Raw genomic sequence first — 25,498 nt, forward strand, 5'->3', positions numbered from 1 at the left:
CTCTGCATCATGTGTGCAGAAATCAAAGCAATGATTATAATAATAAAAGCAACCGGCTTGATAAAAGCTTTATTCATAACACTGCTTGCCAATGACAATAAGTGTACTGTACACATCAGTGTCTTTCTGCATATAGATTAAACAAAACTCTGTAATACTTAAATATAGACAGGTCAGTCCTGGTCTAAACATCCAGTATTATTTAGATAATACATTTTCTTAATACACCCAATAATATTACAACTCAGGAAATCACTAATAATTTATCGAATTGTTCTTATTTATCATCTCTGAGCACTCGAGTGAAAACAAAATAAAAATAGAATCATTAAAATGTGCAGCCGGGGTTATATCGCTTAATGATGTGAGAAAATAAACCAAAATTTAGCAATTGTTAATTAACAAAATATATGATTTTATGTATGCTGTTGGAAACTACTAAAGAAAAAAAAAAAAAAAAAAGGGGGGCGGCTTTCTTCTTCTTTGTCCTGGGATAAAGGGCTCCAGAGAAGCCAAAGCAGGCAGGACAAGTTTCTCCTGAAAGAGAAAAATATGTTTCATTCAAGTGTTGTGGAAACATTCAAGAACTTCTATTGTCAAGTGTTGGTTTCTGCTTACTGTAAATGATATGCAGTCAGAAGAATTAAGGCACTGCTATGGACCGGACTCTCCGGTTTGAACATTGTCACTATTAGATGGCGGTTCACCCCCTTCGCTCTGTAAGGTAGAGCCATTGCTATCCACCTCGCTATGTTCACAGTCCTGTAATGCACAGAAAAGAAACAAACTGCAATCACTGGATTTCACTGCTATTTCAGACAATATAAAAGAGGTAAAAGACTGCAATATCTTTTAAGGTATTTCCTTAAGATGTGGGCTACAAGTGGGATTTGTTGTAGAGAGGGGAAAAGGATCATCCCTACACAGTATAATACAAAAAAAGTCATACCAGCCATTATGTCTTTTAAGTATAGCTATATACATCGTTGAAGAAAGAAAGCACACAACACTGCACCATTAAAATGTGGACTATTTCCTGAGGGTTTGAAATTGTTACATGTTTCACTGAGTTAATTAGAATTAACCTTGATTTTTCATCTATGTAGCACAATAGTCCTTTTTATTTACTGCCTATTGAGAAAAGTTAAAGATTAAAAAGGAATTCACAACTTAACTCTGTTCAGGATGCATAATCTGATTTGTGAATTAACAGCAATATATCCAAACATTTCTATCATGTGGCATGCAAAAAAACAAATGTATTAAATTTATTTATTTACTTTGTTATTTGCCTAATAAATCATTTTTTTCAATTTTAAACTAAACTTGAAAGTTTTTGACAGATTTCTAGGATGTTTTCCTATTTTTATGAAAGGCAGAAAAATAAATTTGTTAGTTACATACTGGTTAGTATTAACTGATTATGTGTGCTTTTAATGTACTGGGAGTGACAAACAAACCAAATTCTATATTTGTTGCTCAGTTATTAGAAAATTGTTGTCTTAGGCCACAGTTACAAATCACACTGATCAAAACTCAGACAGCATGCGGTTATGAAACATGCAGTCTCATCATGTCCACAACATCCCGCACAAATAATTAAGAAACCGTAAAGTGGCTTGAATTGTTTAGTTATTCATTGCCAGTGGATTGCGCCACTCACTCATCCTCGTCTCGCTCACAGCTTCTCTTATCATTTCCTGAAATTAACTATTAACATACAAAATGCTACACCACAACCTTACTGATCTTTAATTTCAACAGGACAAGATAAACATTCAGTCAGGTAAAAACACGCAAATCCCTATGCTTTGCCTTTAAAGGCTTTGGGAATATAGCAGGTAATCTATATTAAAACCAAAATTGAGTTTTAAAAATGGGTCACATGAACTATATAACAGTATTCCATTATTCATCAGAGGTTATAATATTTCTGAGACTCCCCACGGGCCAAAGCGTAACAGCCTTGCACAATACCAAACCAAAAAGCCCAACAGCATTTGGAAAACAATATTGTTATAAGACGAATGTCTTGACACTCTTGTCTACATCTGTAAACCTCTTAAGGGAAAACCAAGTGGATGTGTTAACCATCATAAAGGAGGCTATATGTAGTATAAACAAGCTACAAATAATAACTGCAGTCACATAAGTAGATGATAAACTTATTTTACTTTAACTTTTTACTTACATATTTTAATGTCAGTGTGAAGCACTATGAACACTAACCTTGAGTTTAGATAACTGCTTTGACTCTGTGACAGATGAGAGACTTGGAGTTGGAGAGACAGGTGTTAACACAGGTGAGAGAGGTGGCTTTGGCCGATAGGTAACAGAATGACTCCTTTTCACAGCCGAGGACACTGCCTGAGCAAAGCGGGACGGGGTGGCAGGAGAATAAGGCCTGGGTGCTGCAAAGCTTCGAAATTTTTCCAAGCTTAGCCCAGTGCTTGGCTCTCTAGCTGGCAGACTACTTTGCCTTGTCATTCTCATGAGGGGCACATTCCTGTTGACCTGTTTATGGCTCAGCTGAATATTAGCGGCCCCTGTTGTCTCCTCGTCACACTGCGCAGGAGGAGGAAGAGGAGGGGGTGGTAAGTTTGCTCTTTCTGCACTTCCTTGAACTTCCCTCAGGCCAGAGCTAGAGTTGGCGCCAAGACTCTTCTCTGCTGCTGAAGTTACATAATACCCAGGTGTTTTTTTGTGCTGTGACAAGCGGAAAGAGGCAGGCTTAGGTTTCGTTGCAGGTGGAATTTTCATTTCCTTGACCTCTGCTGGGGACCCAGCTGGAGATGCCCCAACTGAGGATGACACCTTGTCTGTGTTACATAAACTTGTCGGTGATGACAACTGAGTAGATTCAGGTATACCTCCGTTAACAGTGTGTTGATTAGTAGCAGTGTTAGGCAGTCCATCTTCCCTGTGTAAAGTAGAATGCAGCTCACTTTTTTCCTTTGAGACTTCCTGTTCCATCTGTCTTGTGCTCTCATCTGAATGAGCAGAATCAGTATTGAGTACCTGTTGTGAGGCTTCAGTAGGCGTCTCCAGTGTCAATGCAACTTCAAAATATCTCAGTTTCTCCTGAGATTTCGGAGGCACAATAGTATACGTTGTCATCCCCACCTTGGGGATGTAGTCCCTTGTAAGTTCGTTGGAAGGCTTAGGCTTTGGCTCAGAGTCTGTGGCATACATAGGTGGCACTTTTGCTGTGACGGGGGCACTTGGTGTTGAATCTTGGCATAACGAGGTCTCCGAGGTGGGGGGTAATGCTTGCTCAAGCTCAGGAGGTCCCAGATCCTCCGTCAAAGTGGCCATATCTTTTTTCCCGGGTGATTCACAGACGGGGGCAATTGCTGGTGAGGAATCTTCGTCCGCGTTGTTTGGCGGGGGCACGGGGAGCTGTGTGAAATTTGATTGCACTTGAGCATCTTCTCCAGTGGAGCATGATGTGCTGGTGGCCACCGAATTCTCCCTGAGGCTTTCAGCGTTTGCTTGAACAGAGGCCTGTGTCTCCGCATTCAGCATTACAGGCGGTGGGAGGCTGCTAGTTGTAGTATTGCATTCGGTTTCAACACTGTGAGTTGCAGACTCCTGACAGATGGAATTTTCAACTTGAAGTGGGACACAATCTGTAGAAAAGGGAGAATTTTTCATGTGAAACAGGCATTTTGACCTTCTTTAAGAGCAGACTTGCTTAATTAAGGCAAAATCTAGAAAAAAAAAAGTAGTAAACAATATTGCAGTGCAAACCCACTAGTATCTGCCAGTTCAGATGAGTCTGCGCCATCAGTTTTCCTCACAGTCTGAGTTACAGAATCATTCACTGTGCTCTGCTGTTGACTGGGAAAATAAAACAAAGAATTAAAGGTATTGCTAATGCAAACATGTCAGACTTGAGTTTCATTACTAGAGTTCATTTCGTACTTGCCATCTGAAGACAGATCAGGGGACTGATCTTCCACTGACATCATGCTCTGTATCTCAACATCTGGGGACGGGGAATGTGGCGAAACATCAGATGACGTGTTGAGGCTGTCGTCTACTCCTTGCATTTTACTAGCAGTTGCAGACATTACAGATGCAGTCATCTCCTCTTGCTCCCTTATTTCTTCCAGTCTGTGAGCAGCATCACCTGCTGGAAAGCATGATAAAATAAAAAGCAAGGTCAGTCAAAGGCCTATTCTAATACAGAAAGGACTCTAGTAGCGTATCCAACATCATATATTTATAAAACAATATTTGGCCAAAGGGATGTGTTGGCTGTAAATTACACACAATTTTTAATACAACTAATGCTATTATAAACTAAATCTGCCACAAGGAAGGTGCCAAGTTTCTAATTTAAATGGTTCTGATAAATAAACTCCACTGAACGATCCTTTACACTTCATTCTCCCTTCTCCAGTTCTTAATTTAGCGCTACGGGAAGCACTCGCACAGGGGCGCTGAGCAAAAGGAATTTCAAGGCCATTTAAACAAAGCTTACTGTTCTCAGCCTCTGATCTCAGCAGCCACTGAGCCACACTAAGCTACGGAGCAGACGACCTCTCTCTGTGAAGTTAGCGCTGGGAAAGATCAAGAGCAACCAGTGGATGAAATGATAAAATGTTAAGAAGGAGAAAGCAGTGACTGTGCATCCTGTAGCTGTGAATTATGACTGGGGGATAAGTGACAAGTGAAGGGATTTTGGATAATAATAAAAAAAAAGGAGTTCTGAGACTTTTTACCGTCAAAGTAAAAGTAAAGAAAACAAAAAGAATCACAAAGACAGCAACTTAAAAAGGATAGACATAAAAAAAAAAAACCCCGCAATCTATTAAGACATAGAGGACACTAGTTTTGTTTTTTATCTTGTGGTTTTTTTTCAGAACTGACTATAGTTCATGGTGCTTAAAACATTTGAAAAACCTTGTGCTTATTCACACAAACCCTGTAAACAGATTTCAGGATTTCCTATTAATTAACTAAAATGAGTTCATTGAAATAAAGCAATGCGGTGAAAAGATGGTCTGTCTGAACACGGTTTCTACCATGCAGTTTTAGTGGTCTGAGCATCCCAATATATTTGACAGATAGAAAACTTACTTTAATAAAAGCACACCACTAGATATCACCAAAATATGGAAGCTAGAAAACAAGCTGTGATCTTCGTTCTGTCTTTAACTGAAGAATATAAGCCAGCCTTTTTTTCCCTCAACGTCAAATAACAATATTTTTAGGTTTTGCTTTAAATTGATCTATATACAGGACGGGCGGAGTTTCCCCTCACAGGACAAATACAGCAAAGGTTCACTGTGTCTACACAATCGCAGGAAAGTATTTCTCAACCAAGAGAAAAAATGTTAAAGAATTCAAAACCTGCAGAGATTTGGAAAATAAGAAAAAAGCTTCCTTGTGTATTTTCAAAATATACATGCTTTGATATTTTCAAAAAGGAATTTACAGGTGTTTGAGGACAAAATATTAAATATAGTCAGGAAAACAGGGAGAATAAGCTCAAGAGCAAAAACACTAAACCACAGTAGAAGGGCAGAGATTGTGCAAGCAACACCATACTGGCACAAACTCTTGTTCACAAATGAAAAATAAGACATGCCAAAAGAGCCACTTTTAGTGTGTAATTGTGCATGCTCTGAGCAGTGCATACAGAGGTTCTCGGGCTGTGAAATGAAGCACTTTGCAATTAACACCACTAGGAGGCACACAAACCAAATGAACAAAAAACAAGCTTTAGCAAAATTCACTGTTGAGCCCCTCGCACACATGCCAAAATGTCACACATTTAATCCAAATCTACACTACAAAGTCACTTTTATTTATTTTTCATTATCACTCAATGTAATGTAAATAAAAGACCAAACCTTGCACATTTTCATCTGGAAGAACAGGTTCTTGAGCAACTGCACTTGGAGATGCAGGAGGAGGCGGCGCCTTGCGTTTGGTTCTCTTCAGTGAAGACTCTGCTGACGACCCACGACTCAGGCCACACACCTACATAAAAAACATTTTTATTTTAATCAGCGCTCAAAAATAAAAGACGTCGCCTTTTATCTTGTCAATTTCGAATTTTGTCAGAGGTTTGTTCAGATATCAGACACACCATGTTAACAGTGGCCTCACCTGATCGCCGTGCAGTCGAACATTCGGTTCAGAGTAGAGCCTCTGGCGAGTCCTAGGGTCAGAGGTGCAGCTCTGAGATACGAGGATCGGAGGCTGGGGTGCACGCCTCTTCTTTGGCGCATCAGTCGAGATTGTCGGAGAGCCGAGCGGAGACGAGTTGGAGCTGGGCAAAGCCATACTGAGTGGTCGAGGCTTGCTCACGAGAACAGGAGAAGCTGGGGCACTGGCTGTCGTTGGCTTTAAAGAACAAACATCCAATCAGAACATGATAAGAAACCTGTTTCCAAACAACACAGTGAACATTAACTAATAGAAAACCAAAGTAAACAAACCTCCCTCTAAAGATTTCAATGTACTTTGTGATACAGCAACATCCCAATTAGTAAAATTAAGATACTTTTTCTAAGTCACATTTACCTGGTCAGATTTTTTCTTGCTTTTTCTGAACACGCCAAAGAGGCCTTTATTTTCCTTTTCTTTTTGAGTTTTATCTTTGCCCGGTGTGACTGTTCCTGAGAAACAAAGAACAACCCCCAAAAAACATGCTGTTGTAAAAACAGAGAGACATGTGATGACTTTGTTGGTGGCGATCGTGTGGTGAAACTGAAATACCTGCATAAGTCGGTGAGTCTGGACACACAGGCGTAGCAGGTTGTGCTGTCGAGTAACAAACCTTGAGGTTTAGTGCAGAACGTGAAACACACAACAATGACACACAACAAGCAAACTGGAGAGGTAGAGTAAGAAACACATGGGATAGCCAATATGCAAAACCAGTGAGTTTGGCCTTTTACTATAGTAGCGCTCACCTTGTGTGTCTCTTGCATAAACCTCCCGTATTGCATAATCATTAAGAGAATTGGACAAGTTTAAAGGGGTCCTTGATTGGACATCTTTCAACAGGATTGTTGTCTCTACGTCAAATTCGCATTTCTCACAGATTGCTGGTAATAGTTCAGCAAGGGGGACTCGAGGATTTACTCGCAATATAGTTTTCTGGGTCTTTTTGTAGTTTATCACCATCCGAACAGTTGCCTGGAGAACACAGAAGGAGACAGGTTGATAATCTGTTGTGGTGTTTACTGTGTGTGAGACTACAACGTTCAATGTATTCATGTACCTCGGGCATCTGAGGACCTGTCTTCTTATTTTTATCCTCCCCTTTAGGTTTAAGTATGATCTTCTCTGCATCTAAAGTTCCTATGAGAGCACTGGGTTTGAGCTTGATGTTGTTCTTGTTGGAAGTAATCAGCTCTAAAGTGTGACTTGAGGGGTTCAAGCGATACTTTGCACAGAGTGTCACCAGAAGATCCATTAGGGGTTCGCTGAAAGATACACAGAAATAAATATGTATGATTAGTTCAACATAAGGAAAAGGAGACATATCATAAAGAAGCAAATGAAAGTTCATTTGAAAAAATGTGACATAAAGTCTCAAAAAAAAAGTAATGAAAACTATTTTTAAATCAATTTTTTTCCCACTGTAAGTCCTTTAAATTGCTTTAAAAAAAATATCAGAAAAAAACATTTAAATCCCTTATTGAAAAGGTTACTAAAATTTGAAGATGATCATCTAATAATCTGTTTACCACGGCAGATTCAAATCATCCATGTAAAAAAATAAACAAACAAACAACAAAACTTATGTCACGCAGTGACAGAACTGATTAAAAAGCTGCAAGAAACAGTGCAATGGAGAAATACAGGGATTTAAGTCAGCAACAGCCATGCAACATTGTAGCTTTACTGACACTGTCAATATTGTCACAATGTACCTTGAAAATAACCTCTGTTGTGTAGCAACTCTAAAGAGGCTTAGACACAGGAAAAAAAGGTCAATTTAATCTGATCACACTGGATTAGTTTCGGTCATTTCTCAACACACAGTGCGAAGTGCAAAAGATATCTCTGAAAGAATATTTATAAACTGTGTGCATTGTGAGAAAGATAGTGATAGCTTAAGTAAACGCTTGACTAAAAGTTTGACACACATGTGATTACAATCATGCAAGTCAGACTTAAGAGTCTGAATTTAGGTGTATTTAAATGCTGCATGGTGCTATTCAATACCAACTCATCCAGGACCACAAAACTACGCTTTTGAGGGAAAAAATATTACATTAAAGCAAAAAATTAATGAGGAAACACTGCATCTTAATTTAACTGGACAAAACCGGATCCTTTATATTTACATGAAGATTGTGTTTCTTTCTCGCAACCAAACTTTCAGTCACAGAGCTCACTTTTTAAAATAGTCAATGACGATTTGAATTTCCAATTTTTAGGAAAGGGTTAACACTCACTGAAGGATGTAAAAACCTTAAAAATATCATCATTTAATAATTTTACAAAATAGCCTTTTTTTGGTAAGTGGATTTGTATATTGCTTTTTTACTCTGACTGAGTACTTTTGTAATGTAGTACTTCTATTAACCGATTCAAAACATACAAAAAAAACCACATTGTACAGTGTAATATTTTATGTCACATTTAACCATCACACACACACACACACACACACACACAGCTATTTAAGGGTCAGTCTCTTGCACAAGGACACTTTATAAACTGAAGGTGCCTGGGATCAAACCACCATCCTTCAGTTTAGAAAACCTCACATACTTCCTGAGCTACAGCCTCACCAGAGAGTGCATTTCACTCTCTGTAATATGTATTCCTTTGATTTCTATTTGGTAGGCATTTGCACTCATTTGACTTCATGGGTTTGGATCTCAAGGCAATACCTATTGAGTCAGTTTTTTATTGGGTTCTAGAAATTTGCAAGTTACAGCTTGCAATGCTGCCGTTTGTTTCTAATTAGATGATGTCATCTTGTTCCATGTATCTGCACAAAATCTCATCTCATTTTATTAGCTCAGCACGCATACGGCACATCATTTTGCAATTTTAATTGAATCTTTTTTACGAATTTCTCACATAATTGCCTACAGGCATTAGTAAACCACGCAGTATGCAAAAAAACAGCACTCCAGTACATTGAGTTAATCCAGACTGATGTCTGAATAAAAATAAAGAGACACAAACATGCCGTCTAAAACCACAACCTGCAGCTATCCCACCTGTTTGACTCATGGACTTCATGCACTGACTTAGTTTACATCAGTGTCATGATTTAGTGCTTAATGTTTTGAGTATTAACACACACCACGTGGAAGCAAATAACAAAAATCATCCTTTACACGCACACTAAGTATATACAGATATAGATAAAGTGATCTGTACCTTCCATGAACTATGGCCGTTGTTTCCACTCCACCAGGCAGAACCACGGTCAGAGAGAGTTCTTTATCAATAAGGTTCTCCTTCTGGTCCATCTTTAAATAAGGGTTTCCTGGGTACCGCTGGGAGAAACCTGGGGACTCCAGCCTCTTTAATCCAGGCGGGGATGGTGCTTTGCTTTTGGTCGACACCCTGAAGTTGGACAAGAAACAGTAAATTATTTTCAGGATGGCTTCATTATTCATAAAAAGTCTGGCTTCTGCTCTGACAAAGCCAGACAAATGAACATTTTAGAGTTTACTGGGGTTGCTTTCCCTACTTGTGTGTGCATTATAAGAAATGTCATTAAATGGTTTCTGGGACTTCAGACAATATTCTGATTGAAAATCAAAATGCACTAGACAGAATGAAAGAAATCCTTTCTTCCTCAGGTTTTCACTAAGCAATGAGGGTAATACATGAAAGAGATCAAGTTCACTTTGCAAACAAGTCACAAGACAACCAAGTGGACAGATTTACTCATTGAGCCTGAAGAAATGGCTCTGAATGGACAGACATGTGAGAGACTGATAAAAAGATCCAAGCTACAGAGCTCAATTTCAGTCACAAAAACCGTGCAAGGGAAAATGTAGTTTTATAGTGAAGTGCTGCCGTGTGTACGGGACTGTGCATTAGTGTACAGCACTTGGTACAGTTAGAAAATTTCTCTCCAATGTGTGCAAATATGACAAACACAATTTGAGTGTTTGTCAAGGCTCAACATTCCTGAAAACTATGTAAATAAAGTGTGGTAGAGAGCAGTAGCAGTTATCTGAGCTTTACAGGCTGATCTGGCTGCCACACACACACACACGCGCACACCCACACACACCTTTTATTCAAAGACTTTCTGTCAGCTGGCCATCTGTTAGACATATTTAAAACATCTGTGACAAGTAGAATTTCAAATAATGACACCGTTTCCACAAAGCTTTTGACTATAAATTAAAATGTTTTGATTTGTCATTATAAGGTTTAAAGATTAACTGTTACACATTTTGTTTTGCATTTCCTTTTGTCTGAAGAGAAAAACAGCGGATGCTGTCATAAGAAAGTCGAATAAACGGCACATCTAATCAGTGAGTCAGTCAAGATTCGCTAACTTTAGAAACTTCCAGGTGTCATTTTTTTTTATTCAGTTGGCGTAAGCGTAGATTAACACAAAGTTCTGCAGACCAAGCGCTGTGAATTACAGCCTGCAAAGTCTTACGTGGGGGCACGTCTTATTCAAACAAAGGAATCCAAGCAATGCAAGGTCACTTGCTCCACTCAGCCGAGTCTACCAAAGGACTATTAGTATCGCTCTGGGGGTGGATGTCCTTAAACACTATGACATTTATATACACCACAAACACACACATTTATTAAAAAAAAAAAAAAAAAAAAGAATACAAGAGTAATGATACTCTTCAGACACTATAAATCATAAAGTAACATATAGGACTTTACTTATACTAAGTTGTATATTATGAAGTGCAGAATCTTTAGAATGAAATTTTAAAAAGAATACATTGAAAATGAAACATGCTAGTAAACAGCGCTGCAAACATATGCTATATGACTATGATTATGAGCCTACTGTTCTAAGACTGGGAAGCTGGAAAAATGCATCTGCAGCCAGGGGCTAAGAAAACTAATTTTTAATATAGTAGATACCAAGACCTCCAGGACTGATGACTGAAAATATTCAAAGTTTACAGAATCCAGCGTATGCCTGCTATGTAGTGTTGCTCAAATTCTCCAGTTATCAAAATTGCCACAATGCACTGTAAAAAGAAATCAGAAAGTGATGGTTACTGACAACATGGCTGATAGGATTTGCTTGCCTTCAAGCCTTCCAGGCAGGAAGATTCCTTTTCTTTTATATTATTCTTGGTTTTCAGCTGCAGTTGTGTTAAGTTTAGGAAAAGATCATGATTTGGGTTGAAACACACCCTTTAAACAATGTTTATCACCCCCCAGAGAGTCTGCCTGGCATGAAAGCCTTCAAGGCAAACTTCTCCCATGTGCAAAAACCCTACCATCACAGTGAGTGCTTTTGAAAACTGACAACACATTGCATGCTTTACTAGTGAATACTGTGCAGCATTTGCAGCATTATTGTTTAATAGTTCCAAAAGCATACACTTGACAGGATGTATTACCTTTAAAACTGAAAGGAACAAATAAATTCTGAGTGAACAAAACAAGAAGGTCAACTGCAAACCTCACTCAAACCAACATCCATAATGTAATCCATTAGTTTGTGTGCAAAGTCCTTTTCTGACCTCTTGGAATTGCTAACCAGTTTCAAACTTGTAACTTACATCAAATACATTATTAAAATATAACCTTGAGATAATGCCAATCAAAGTCGTTATTTAGTCTTAGCATTGCTGTCAATGTACAGCGTGTATTATGAGGGAAAAAAAAAAAAAAAAGCTCCCTTGTGCATCATCACTAAACAGCTATTTTATGTCCTGTTAGATATCTCCACCACCGCTTTGCCTCTTAAATCTTCAGCTGATTCAGTTACTGTAACAGTTTGTACCTATATCGGACTCATTAAAACTTTGTCCATTAGAAAGTTGTGCACATATAGACTTTACATTAAGGCCAAACTTGTACTTAAGAGAATAACATAACAGTAAATCCTCTCAAATATAGTTTTAGAGCAGGGGTGGGCAACTCCAGGCCTCGAGGGCTGGTGTACTACAGGTTTTAGATGTGTCCTTGAACCAACACAGCTGATTTAAATGGCTAAATGACCTCCTCAACATTTCCTGAAGTTCTTCAGAGGACTGGTAATGAACTAATCATGTGATTCAGGTGTGCTGACCAAGCGTGATATCTAAAACCTGCAGGACACCGGCCCTCGAGGACTGGAGTTGCCCACCACTGTTTTAGAGTCTTGAAATAAACATGTGATCTGCACTTCAACCAGACTTGAATACCATCGTCTAACTTGCTTTCACAATACACATCTGAAAATGTTAACATCTAAGTAGGCGAAGGGCCTTTTTAACAACACAGTGAAAGAGTTTGGCGATGCTGTGACATTAAGTTCTCTTGCTGTCCTGACTTTGCCTGTATTTCCACAACACACATTTAACTGCACTGAATTACATTGATGTCATCATGTTCACCAAATAAAATCTGGAAAAACCTGTTCCAGTGACTATGCAGCCTTTTAAAATCCATAGACCAGAGCACAGAAAGAAATCTTAAGTAAGAACCAAATCATATTTACTTTTTTACACTTTTAGACCTCTTCTACTTTGAGAAAAGAAAAAGGGTTTACTAAATTAAGTGTTTGACCTTTGACCAAAATTCCTATTAGAAAAAAAACAATGCATCAGTCTTATATTATAATGAGTCAATTAAAAGCTACAATGTCTTCAAATGTTTTAATCACTGACTGTTTGGATTTTAACCAGACAAATCAATACAGTTCAAAGTTCAGAGGTGTAGTCTGCTGATTTCAAAGCTTTGTGTCGACACCATTTTTCTAAACATGCTTATCCTCCCCATCTTTGTGTGCTTGGTCACATTAGAATTGTGATTTTGTTGTGAGTAAATCTCCGATAATTGTACAAATTTGCCACGTACACCAGTCCCTCTGCATGTTTCTAAACTGACAGGTACGTGCGTCGCAGTAGAGGCAAGCTGTCGCTTCTGCAGCACCTGGAGCAAAAGCATTTGTCACACTCCTTTTGCATGAATATTGCCATCTTTACTTTGGGTTTTGCAGGACGAAGAGCAGTAATGAACAGTGTTAGATGAAAAATAATAAGCAGGCTACAAAGATGGTCCCGGATCACCACGTATAACTCAGGAAATCCCTACAAATGACAATAGAAATTCTAGACAGACATTCACGCTGTTCTCTGCTCTGTGTACAAAGTGCTGATTCCATTAGTTGGGGTTACTCATTTGGCAAAACATTTGCAGGATAATCTAAACCTTTTTTAGATACCCTGTAAATGAACCCAATAGCAAGATAACTAGTTTTACTCATATGCTTTGTTCAGTGGAAAAAATGCATCATGTGATATTTGAGTGAATGCTCCAAACAGAAGCAATTAATAAACCCTTATGGAAAAATACACAACAGCTTTGCATCGGTTCCAGAGTCAGCTTGGTTTATACAGCTGTGTCATCAGTGATCTTTATCATCACATATTAGGCAGGTGACAAACTCAAGACACACAAGCTGGTTGGTTTGTGCCATCCCAGTGTTGATGAGTGGCTGAATGAGACGGAGACATGTTGAAGCTTGACTGTGCTGTTTCATTTACAGGTTTCTCTGGGAGGTCCAGCACTCAAAAACAAGCCCATTTAGCATCTGAGAACAAGCCTAATGGACATGATCACAGACTACCAGGAAATGATAGAAACCTGTTGCTGCTGTGCCATGTCTTCTACTTTATCATAAGATAGTCTTGTAAACTTTAACAGCAAAAGCAAGTGAACTGGAACATTCACTATGATGCCTTGCCTTCTTTCTCGATATAATGGCAACAAATTTGCAATTGGAACGTGTGCAACATTAAAACAGATAAAGACAGACACGTGGCAAATTAAAATAAATAACAACACAAACTATCTTAATGAGGTGTAGGCCACCATCTGCCACTAATAACACAAACTAATTCTTCCTTGGCTTTGACTCTGAGTTTCTTGATCTCCACTGACAGGATATTCTGTCATTTGGTGTTGTGATGATGGTGTTGGTGAAGAAGAAGTTGAAAATCTCCCTATTGTTCAACTAGGTTTTTATCTGGGGATTTGGAGAGTCATAGCACATGATTCACTCACTCATACTCTTCAAACTATTCAGTGCCTGCCCAAGGGATGGACACGCACTCATCTTAGAAGAAATCACTCCCATTTGGCAGTCTTTCTATTATAATACAAAAAGGTAATCACTCAAAACTCCTTTTTTACTGACTTACAGTACAATACAGTCTTCAAGCATGATAAAGTCATCAAAACCCCTCAAAGGTTTCCAGTTCTCCGGTTTTATATGTCAATAACAGACATAAAAAGTTACGGTTAGAGGTCTTTTCGCCATGTTTCACACAAGACATCTGGTGCTAGATCACAGGAAAGATGCACAAATTTATATCTCCTTGATTAGATTTGGGAAAACAATAAAGAGAGATGTAGGCATAGAATAAAATCTTAATTAAATCTGTCATGCAAGTGCTTCTACAAATCGTTCTGCATGTCATGTATGGAAAATATTTTTTAAAAGACAAACACCAGATAAGTAAGATCGTGTATATAGACACTTAGCTGTGCTTTACAATAAACAGCCAAACATGAAAAACATAATCTGACCATCAGCAGGAGCAAACCAAAGGATAGCCAGATTCCCCACAAAACATACATGCTAGGCCACACTTTTACCAGGAAAAAAAAAAATGTAATTGCATATGAATATTTGTTTTCTACTAAAGTCAGTTAAATGGAAGAAGGATCAAATAGGACTAACTCTGAAGAAACTAAACCAAGAATAATCTAAACAAACATAAAAACATAATGATAATAATAATGAAAATAATAATAAAAGACTACTGTGCTGTACTAGCAGCTGCTGGGTAGCTGGATGGCCCCTTAGGGGATGATGGGTTCATGCACGAGGAAGCAAACAGTTTCTCTTTTTTTTTTTTTTCTTCTTTTTCATAGAAGCCCTTTGGTCACACTTTCAGACAACACCCTGATTATTTTAAGAAGCAAGAGCAACAATTCAATGCTCCAATGACCAAAACACCCCAGATCTCAACCAGCAGTAGCTTACTAGCAGTCAAAAGTACAGGCTCAAACATGCCACAATGCAGGAAGTCCCACACACCCTCAACTTCAAGTCAGAACACACATACTGCTAATAGTATGAATGCAAAAACAGTGAGTACACAAAAGCCTTTCAGGGTCCTCTCCAACGCCCTAAGAACACTTAAGTAGCAGCAGTGTTACGGTGTACAGATAATCACACAGACGGAGCAATGAGAAGCAGAAATTAGAAGAGCAGGTGAGAGACCTGCTTTTCCTCTCAGTGTGCCAGCAGTTCATTCCAGGCTCTTACCTCTTCACCTAAAGTTGTTCCCGCTCAAATAACTTCCATTCTGCTGTGTGTCTCCCATGAGTAGTCAGACAGACTAAAATCTAACAGTATAGCTTTAAAGGGCCCACCTTAAAGCCACGCCCAAAGCTGTGACATCAGAAATCTGCCTCCTGTACCCAAATCCTATCAGCCCTCTTGCTGTGCCTCTGAGAGTTTTAGCACTCTCCCAGTGGCCATGAGCAGAAAGGTAAGCAGCTTTGCCTCCCTGGGCAGAATCTGTGGGCGGAGCCAATGGACAGTCTACTGGCACACGCTGCAGCATGTGTGCTCACAGTGGATTTGGTAAATATGCTGAATTGTCATGGGTTTTAATTATGAATGATCTACTCATGATGGCAATGATGCAATTATGGCAGTAAACAAACGAGAGAAGTCAAAGGGATTGCATGCTAATTTATTTTATCTTCTCACTGGGGCTTAAATCCATCCTGGAAATTTTCCTGCTCACTAACTTCCTCAGGTGGTGCTGCTGTGTTTACTTTTCATTAAGACATTGCCAACTCTTCAAAACCACACCTTACTTCTGCAGAACTGACTCACTCCCAAACCATGTTAGACGAGTTGACAGTTACGCAAAACAATAATGATAGTGCTACTTGATAATCAAAGGTATGAAAATAACATGTACTTTGTAACAGCATGTAGTTCCTCTTCATAAAAACCGAGAAGCCCGGGATTTGGATTGCGTTGAAGCATTAAGTTCTGAAGTTTCACCTAATTTTCCTCACTTCAAGAAGAAAACTCTGAACACACACTAAGTATACAACACTAGAACTAACAATATTCTAAAATAAATAGAGATTTCCTGTGTTAATTTGCTCCAAACACTGTGACCGACTTGAAACTCTTTATTTTTTGCTTTATTTAGGAAACTGTACACTGTCTGGTACGGAATACATTTGATTTTCTATTGTGAAATGAGTGCTTATTGCCAGTGCTTTATCAGCAGGTCTACACTTTCACTTTAGAATGTGCAATCCACTCTACAAACACCACCACCAAATACCATCGAATGATAAGGAGGATAAGAGATGAATGGAGATGTTGGTGTGTAGCAGACTGGAAGGACAGAGTTAGGGAGTTAGCAAAAAGATTAGTTGCTGCATCTGAGAATCTCAATCTAATTACATCATCAATGCATCAATACTCCTACACTTACATAACCCATATACAGTCACACAAGTGATTCTCTTTAAACCCTAACCTATTATGACAAACTTGTCCCATTTTCAAGATTTCCCACCCTCATTTCTGCCTTCTTTACTCTATGTTTTGTCTCCCAGTCACTCAAGGACAGCCTAATAGATGTTGGGGCTCCCCCACAGTCAAGCTGTCTGTTGACTGCCACTAAAATATTTCATTACTAGAGAAGGCAAACACAGTGGGCCACCTCTGCAGATGGCGGCTAGGTGACCTAGCCACCACATTCAGTGTCCTCGCCGTGAAGGAAAAATCCCTCCTTAGTGGGGTGGCAGCTCCCCCATGCTGGATTTTCAGCCAATTTGTTAAAGACGGTCTGATTTATTCCTGCGCACTGCAATCCTAATATAGCCAACCCCCATCTGTTACCTGCAATTTGTGACTTTGAGCTTCACCTTCCTGCACCACCCCATTTTTCAGCCCACATTAAACAGAATCCCTTATCTTCATCCGCTTCATCTCCCCTATTCCCCCTTCACAGAGAAATCATGACAACTGCATTCACCCATTCAAAAGACCACACCTACACTTACCTCCTTGCTCAAAATATATTTTTATCACTTGTATAACAATTTTTTTATCGCAAAACAAGTTATAGAGGCGCATAGCTGGAGAGGCGGCAGTTCCCGAAGAAAGACAAAACAGGGCCAGAGCCGCAGCTGGTAATTTGGTAAGAGGTCACTCACTGTAAACACAAGCTTTTTAAGGAGGGTCTGGAAAGGCCATTACTTCCTAAGCAATGTGGGATGGAAAGAAATTAGGAGGAAAAAGAGCACATGGACCCTATGAGAACTCGCCACCTCCTATGTGTATCGTTTATTACTGCAAGCAAAACAAAAACTTGTTGCCACAGCGCTTTTTTATATCACCTGATCTAACTCAAATTCTCCAGTGTCATTAACATAAATTTCTAAAAACTTCTAAAAATATCTAAAGACCGATCTTGTGACATTATTAGCATTTTGCTGTAGTGTATAATATCTGCTTGTCACAATCTGCCTTAGGCAGTTTGCATGTTCACCCTGTGCCTAATGCTACTGCAGAGCCAGAGTAAGCTTGCGGGTCAGTTAGATAATGACATCTGGGTCCATTCAGTGCGATTTCTCGACATAATTCCAGCGGTGAACTGGACCTGCTATGGTACATTACCCTCACTTTATCACTAAGCAGCTCAAATATTTTCACACCAAACATTGCACCATAACAAAGCCACGGCTATGTAAAGAAAAATATGTGTGCCAACCATAAAAGAAAGAACGCAGAGCTTTTTTTTCAGGCTGTCTGTGTTTAAATGAATATATTTCAATTTAATAAATCTGTCAGGAAGGTGAACATGAAAGAAGTCGACTGGACTGCCAGGAATTCTTTTCAAGATACACATAATAGCCCCACTCTGGAAACTGCACAGAAAAGATAAGGCCCAGTAATTATTACTTCAGTCTCTGTAGATTTCACTAAACACAGATTTATTATTTTTGTTTTTTAAAGGGACACTTTAAATAAAGTTACTTAGCGAGAGAGCAAACATCCCCCTCGAGTCATAATTTTAGCTATCACACTGTGTCCTCTTTTCTGAAACAATGCAGCGTTGTTTTCAGTGGGGGGATCTTTCAAAAGCACGGCATGCATTTGATTTTTTGCTGATCACATGAACTGAGACTCTTTACAGCATGGAGTAAATACACTATGTCTAACTGCAGTTTTTACAAAACCATGCCACAAAAAGCACCACAGCTGGAACAGCCACACTGCCTGGATCCACACTCCAAAGTATTTCAACTTCCTGCTCAGTTTCAGTGTGAATGCCCTCGCTGAAACTGCTTACGTGCCTGTTTGTGTCTGCGGTTCATTAAGTTGCTACACTGTATGTTAGGAGATGATAAGGCTCACAAGAATATCAATTCATTAGCAGTCTGACAACTAGTAAAATTCAACATAGGAACTGTGTAGTGCTTCAACGCGCATATGCATGACAAACATACTGTATGCACAGTGATAGTGCCCTCTAGAGAAATATATCATGGTGTACAACTTCATATTACACCTGCCTTTTATTGTCCTGATGCCAGTTTAAGCTTGTCACTGGGAGAATGTCTTGTTAAACAGATCTGCAGTAAACTTAACTCACGCCTGTTGTGATTTGCTGGCCTTTTTCTATATCTCATCTAAACAACACAAACACTGATAATGAAGGTCATGCAAATGAAGGGAAATTGTTCTTTGTGACATAAAATGTCTGAATGTTGTTGGAGATATGTAAAAGTTTCTATTGAGGCCACACAAAGGCCTGATTCATGCGAGGTCACCCTGAATGTTACACAGGCTGAGAGTGGGAGGCATCCAACTGTTATGCCCTGGAAAAGTGCATAACAGAAACAAAGAGGGGCTACATACAGGCAAGATCTGTGCACTAAACTCACTTAAACAGGTTGGTGTGAACCTCAGCGTTTTAAAACTAGAAAAATATTAGGGTTTTTTTTTTTTTAAAGAGAAGAAGAAAAAATTTGAACTAATATTCTTGTCTGTTTATTAAGAAGTTTTGCTGGTATTTACGGTCAGTGCGTTGGATTCAGTCTGGTAACAAAGACGAGCCATTCTTCCCCATTTTCTGGATGATAGCCATTTTGTCTGGTTTAGCCTCTTCAGTCTGAAAGCATCAATGAGATAAAACACCCAGTATTCAAACACACACTAACTCATTACCCGTAACAGCTTGTCGTTTTCTCATTTTCCTCTTGCTTCATTGCATCTAGTGGGTGGACATCTTTAAATCACACCCTTTGCCTTGCCGTTTGAGCACACAGAATCTGAGTGGGACTTCTGATGGCACCATGCTGTAGGCCAAATTACAGATTTTTCTAAAAGACGACAGACTTGTTGTCTCTAGGTATAATTTCAACAAAGAAAGGGGAAAGACTCTAGCCTATTTGAGGCCCTGTGTTTTCTGTACCTTTACTTTGGTCACTGTGTTTCAAATTCCACATGCCTGCATTCTTCAAGGGTCTCAGTTTGATCTGTCAGTCTTGTCATAGTTTTCATCTGTAACTCGTGTGAGCAGCTGTGCCCTATGACTGCCTGCACGTCAGGGAAACAGCTGTGGCGATTCACAATACCTTAACTAATTCCACATTTTACCCCGAGGGAAGCCAGCCATGTGAGATCATGGTTTAAGGTGTGTCCAATTAGTGGGGCCAGCTCCAAGCAGTCCACTGCTGGAGTAGGTAGGAATTAAAAAGCCTTCTTACTGGACATAATAGTGATGATTACAGTTAGAAATGGTTTTCAAAACTGTGTTACTGAAATGCTAAAAGAAGACACTAAGAACTGAAGGAAGAAAGAAACACTACCTATTGTCAAAATAACATATGTGTATGTGCTAGCAACATCTCTGCTTGAAAACAAATGACACATAGGTTTTGAGGTCAGTGCAGTCACACATAAATCTTCATGTATGACTGCGTTTCAAAAAGCAAGAAGCAGTGGGTTAAGTCACCCCAATTCTAATAAGCCAGAAATAAGACAGGGAACACATGTCTTCATCTACACCCCAGCAGCTTATGGAGGAGTGTGGTTTACTTTTCCAAATAATACTCAAACCACAGAGAGATTTAGGTAGTCTGCTACTCCCCGTTGCCAGGGAGTGTGGCTGTGCTCTCAGATGACACAATACTTATGAAATATGAATAAAAGTCAGACTGAAAGAGCTGTGTTTTTTTTGCTTTTTTTCAGTGAACTATAATGTGCCGGAATGCTATTTTAACAAATGAGGAAATCACAGTATGCAGGGCAGGACTGGAAACTTTGTATAGCTATCGTGGAAGACTGAATTGGAAACTGTCATATGCTCAAATTCTCCATCTCACCTCTAATTTCAATCTGAAAATCTCGGCAGATCGCCTCTGAATGCCAAAAGAGTGAGGAGCGGCTATAAAAAAGCTCTGGAAACTCACTCTACCCTTTTAATGATTCCAACCACTGGAATACAAGCAGCTGACATCATCTCCAAGGCTATGAACCAAAAGCTGATGGGAAATTCCATCCTGTCATATATGCACAGCATTTTTTAACTGCAATTCAAATGTAACAAATCAGTGTTTACATTACAGAATATCAGTTTCAACCCCAACACACACACACACGGGGGGAAAAAAACCCACACGCAAAAAAAAAAAAATTAAAAAAAAAAAAAAACCCACAAAAAATGCCACCAGGCTCATCACAAAGACAGAGGAGGCAGAATGTTTTGCCTGCAAAATAGTTCCCATGACCTCTGCATATGGTCAAGGCAATTTCTCAGTAAAACTCAGAGAGCAGGAAATGAAGAGAGTTCAAAGGTTGAAACATCTACAACAACTGACTCTGCTAAGATGTACTGAGTGATAGGAATGTTAGCTGAAAGTTTCTTATGCAGATGCATTAATTTACTGGTTGTTAAAAAACAGCTGGCCATGAGCAGCCAGTTGTTGTCAGAACCCCATTTGCTAGCGTTAGGTGGAAGGGTATCACTGTGATATTATATTTCTCCACAATGGGAAAACTGATACACAATTCCATGTCATAATTTCAGTCTTTCCTACTTCTGTTTTCTTTATTCATTATTTTTATTATTATTATTAGTTTTTTTGCAGATCAGCACCACGGAGATTGTTCAGTTAAAAAAAACAATAAAACATGATTAATGGGCATAACACCTCTGCTGGAACACGTTAGATCCTAATGATTTCTGTGTTGGCTGACAGATAAAAGTTATTACAGCTGGCAATCCAAATGACTGCTCGACATACCTCAAATCAGAGCTCCGTGGATGAGACTGGGATCCATGATCATCCATTACTAAATTCATTGGTTTGACAAACTCTCCCGGACTAGTCAAACACAAACAAAAAGCACAATTCATTTTTAGTGGGAGCAAGCATACTAAACGTTGTACCAGTTTGTCAAACCTGCTGCTTTCAAGTGATGCAATCGGGCAAATACTGAAATATGGGCGAATCCCACATGAGGTCATCAAATTATCATTCGCATCCAGTCGTTTTCCTCCTTTCTTTGTATACAGAAAATGGCATTATGATTTAAACTGATTACTAATCACGCCTTACCATGAATGCAGCTGGTTTTCTAAGCAGCTTCCAACTTCCATCGGTGTTCAAAAAAAAAAGAAAAAAAAAGTTAACCTTAGTTGTGGAGTGTTACTGTCTCGATAAGAGATCCATGACCCCGTTTTGCAGTGCGGTCGTTCATTTTTCTGCGGACCATCCTAGAGTAGTTTATCCTCCTCCGTCCCTCCCTATGAACCACATGCAGTCATATATGTGTGTCTATTGACACACTGCACAACTCTGCCAACTTTTCTGTGTACATGACGCTGCATCGCAACACTGAAGCGCAAAAACGGGGCGTTTCTCTCATTTGCTCCCTAGTACTAATGTGGCTTTCAGAATATAACGGCAGCGCATTCAACTTACAACTTGGCATGAACACGTGAAAAAACAACCCAGCACGACCATCCCGTAATAAAATCCACAAGCGTAGCCCGTCAAAAGTCTCAAGAAGCCTAGTTGTTTTTTACTTCCTTTTAATAAACGCTTTATTTGTCTGCAGCGACATCATGAGGGTAAATGTGGAAGCCAACAACCCCCCATCCATGCATATAATAAAGTTAAAAGTTCCAGTCTGTTAAGTCTTAAAAATAAATAAATACATAAATACTGTAAAGCGTATCTTGGAAAATATATGGCGTGTTCAGTTTCTGAAAGATCTTGACTGCAAATAACATTAAATCACACCTGAAAAATAAATGAGAGTATTGTATTTAAATCTATGCATTTTCCAGGGCTCGTAAAAACAAACAAACAAACAAACAAAACAGTATTTCATAGACGTTGCTTGTCTTCCTTTCTCCAGTCTTCCTGGAACATTTGGGTGCAAAGTGTCTAAAACCTTTAGAATATCACTCCCCAGCATATGTAATCATCCATCCATCCATCCATCCATTCGCTTCCGCTTATCCTTTTCAGGGTCGCGGGGGCACTGGAGCCTATCCCAGCTGTCATAGGGCGAGAGGCGGGGTACACCCTGGACAGGTCGCCAGTCTGTCGCAGGGCCAACACACAGGGACAGACAACCATTCGCACTCACATTCATTCGCACATTCACACCTGGTGACAATTTGGATTATCCAATTAACCTATCCCCACAAGCATATGTAATCATATGTAATCATTTAAATATTATTTTTTTCTGACTGATGAAGCATGGAGCTTCATCTGGAGCTTCATCAGTAGAAGCTCCATGCACACAAACTCAACAAAAAACATTACACATAATGCAAATGTCCATCAAGAATCCAGTACAGGATTCTTGATATACACTTAGAAAAGAGATCACAGGGCGCTGCATCCATTAAACACAAGAATAACAAACAACAGCACTAAAAAAGCCCATGTTGTTAGGAATGAAAGCAACAAGAGAAATAACAAAATAGAAAGATATACCACGCATTAATTATTTATGTCTTACTGATCGACCTACTTGATACCCACAGTAATTCCCACCATGATAATTTCTAGCATCTCTGTCCTTATTAGCTACTTGAGAAAATTCCCGTAACCACTTCAGTACAGTACTCCCTCCGGCACGCTGGGGCAGACACAGTCTCTTTCTCTCTCAGGATTTTCCAACAGGAATCTGCGCCAGAAGAAGCGTGAAGCATCATAATCGGACAGAAAGGCTTATTTTAAATCATTTTTAAAAGAAAAAGAAAAAAGTTCTGCTTTTTCAAGTAATTTTCGAAGTGAAGTCTGCACCTGTTGAGGATGGAAAACTAATGGTGAGTTGAAATCACAGTGACTTTTTGTCCTTAAAACAAAAAAAAACTTTCCAAGCGGTCTCCTGTAGTTAGACTCATAGAAGAACTCACCTGCTTCTTCAGATATTAGTGGGGCTGGCTCAGTGTCAGGAGTGCATGGGGAGATGAGAGTGGGACAGCTAAGCCTGAGCCAGTCTGTTTGGCCTGACAGCAGGTCAAGTGATTTATTTTACAGCTGTACAAAGGGTCTGCTTGCTAAAATAAAACAAACACATTATTTTTGTTAGAAATGAAGTAAGTTTCTTTTTGCTCTCTCTCCTTTTGCTGTCTTCCTAAAAGTCTTTCTCCTTCTGTAGTTTAAACCAAAAGATTACATAATCTGTCTGTACAGTAAACATTCCTTATATCAGCTTTTATGACAGTAACAGCTTTGGAAGGCCTGGGGGATGGAGGGGAGTTGCTGAGAAGTCTGTGTTACATTTAAGAGACCCTTTCTTGGTATTTTAATCTAAATTTATTGTTCATATGTGCACATGATTTTTCAACCTTGGCAGTGCAGCAGTCTTCATAGCTACATACACATTATCGATATCAGTTTTTATGACAGTAAACGCATCGGAAGCTCTGTATAGAAAAACACGATGGGCAACAACTAGAGTGCAGATTGTGGTTCACAGTATATTGCAAAAGCAAATGGGCATGGCAGCATTTACTCATTTCATCTTAGATGACTTCCTGTTTGCCTCACTGTTCATGCCATTATTAGATTGTTGTCAGTTAGAGATGGGAGTGTCCTATTTGGTCTTATCCACACTGTATTGCAGTCTGGCAGTTTTTTCGTGAAAGAATTTAACATTTAAGCTGGAAGAATATATTATTTGAATGTAATGAAATTATATGAATCACTAACCTCATTGTAGTCATCTCCAGGTGTGCAGTATAATAGGTGAGGATTGACCAAAACTAAATATTTAGAAGTTAAATTCTCATTCTGTGTGACAGTTTGTACAGTGTGAACTCTCATCCCCCAAACCACTGCCCTGTTGCACAAATATTTGCCTTAAAAAGGTTTTTTGAAGCATATAAGTAATTTAAAAATGTAGATGTACTGCTTCAGGTGGAATACAGTAAAACTTTAATATTATGACTTTTTGATTACTATGTTTGTATTTTGTTTAGGGCAGTAATTCTAGTAATTGAAATAATTTGATTATAAAAAAAAAAGTCTCAACCCAAATTCTTTGCTTTGATGCATTGTTTAGCAAATGTGTTAAACGATGTAAACGTGAGCCAACAGATCTGCAATACAAACATCTTTAGGGGAAGTGTCTGAATCAGGGGCGTAATTTCCAGGGAGGTTATGATCCCCCCAATAAAATTATGAATTATCTTGTATAAATAGGCTGTTAATTTTCTTTACTCATTTCAGTTATTACCAGCAAAATAGTTGCATGTTTAAGCATCTGGGAATTTACCCAGATTTATTTAGACAGATTTTGACCCCCTGCCCCCCCCCCAAATGTTCAGCACAAAGTTACGCCGATGGTTTGAAAAGTTTAGCCCACACAATCCCAATTTTAAACCAAAACACTGATAACAAATCGATATTAGCAATATAGGACTAATACTTTATCCTACAAGTTTAGTATGTGGCCCAACTAAATAAAAATTTTAAGAAAAAGAGTAGATATTCTTCAAACATGCACTATGAAAAAAACCCGAATCAATATCTTAACTGGGGCAGCACGGTGGTTAGCACTGTTGCCGCACAGCAAGAAGGTGCTGAGTCAAGTTAGGTCTCCCCTGCATAATTGGTTTTCCCTGTGTCAGTTGCACGTACAGGGCTGTTGAAATCATGGACAAAGAGTATCCCACATTCTTGATTTTTAGTTCACAAACACTTGTTGTAATGACTAACTACTCCTGACATTTTCCTGACAATAGACTGAATGCAAAAACATTGGATAAACCTATTTTTCTGAATA

At 39.0% G+C, this 25,498-nt stretch overlaps 2 protein-coding genes across 6 annotated transcripts in view; one reads left to right on the forward strand and one right to left on the reverse strand.

Moving 5' to 3' along the window:
• Positions 1-34: 34 nt before the first annotated feature.
• cobll1b (cordon-bleu WH2 repeat protein-like 1b) lies at positions 35-22,253 on the reverse strand. Of its 5 annotated transcripts, XM_014332363.2 has the most exons (14): positions 21,805-22,253; positions 21,490-21,570; positions 9,364-9,552; positions 7,241-7,445; positions 6,930-7,155; positions 6,733-6,777; positions 6,538-6,632; positions 6,121-6,357; positions 5,862-5,991; positions 3,925-4,135; positions 3,755-3,840; positions 2,230-3,629; positions 619-762; positions 35-537 (listed from the first exon to the last, which is right to left on the reverse strand). In XM_014332363.2, exons 1-13 carry the CDS (start codon positions 21,843-21,845, stop codon positions 655-657), a joined length of 3,054 nt encoding a protein of 1,017 aa, XP_014187849.1. In that variant the 5' UTR covers positions 21,846-22,253; the 3' UTR covers positions 35-537; positions 619-654. The 5 variants fall into 5 exon arrangements, with proteins under 5 accessions (XP_014187849.1, XP_014187852.1, XP_014187851.2 ...); XM_014332366.2 differs by lacking the exon at positions 21,490-21,570; XM_014332365.2 differs by lacking the exon at positions 21,805-22,253 and having other exon boundaries at positions 3,925-4,132; positions 21,490-21,787.
• Positions 22,254-23,517: 1,264 nt separating this feature from the next.
• LOC102312157 (sodium channel protein type 2 subunit alpha) overlaps positions 23,518-25,498 on the forward strand; it is a 91,136-nt gene continuing 89,155 nt past the window's right edge. The window contains exon 1 of the mRNA XM_042219214.1: positions 23,518-23,534. The gene's annotated coding sequence lies outside the window, so the exon portion shown is untranslated. The remainder of the gene's footprint in view (positions 23,535-25,498) is intronic.

Source organism: Haplochromis burtoni, unplaced genomic scaffold, assembly GCF_018398535.1.
Source record: "Haplochromis burtoni strain Fernald_Lab_line unplaced genomic scaffold, NCSU_Asbu1 Contig_29, whole genome shotgun sequence".
NCBI classification, from domain to species: Eukaryota; Metazoa; Chordata; class Actinopteri; order Cichliformes; family Cichlidae; genus Haplochromis; species Haplochromis burtoni.

Excerpts from the sequence above, each read along its gene's own strand:
- cobll1b (XM_042219211.1), bottom strand. The coding sequence starts at position 21,713 with ATGACCTCATGTGGGATTCGCCCATATTTCAGTATTTGCCCGATTGCA. Across the intron at positions 6,633-6,732 it reads AGACTCACCGACTTATGCAG|GAACAGTCACACCGGGCAAA; the intron begins GTATTTCAGTTT and ends TTTGTTTCTCAG. Across the intron at positions 3,841-3,924 it reads GATCTGTCTTCAGATGGCAA|TCAACAGCAGAGCACAGTGA; the intron begins GTACGAAATGAA and ends TTATTTTCCCAG.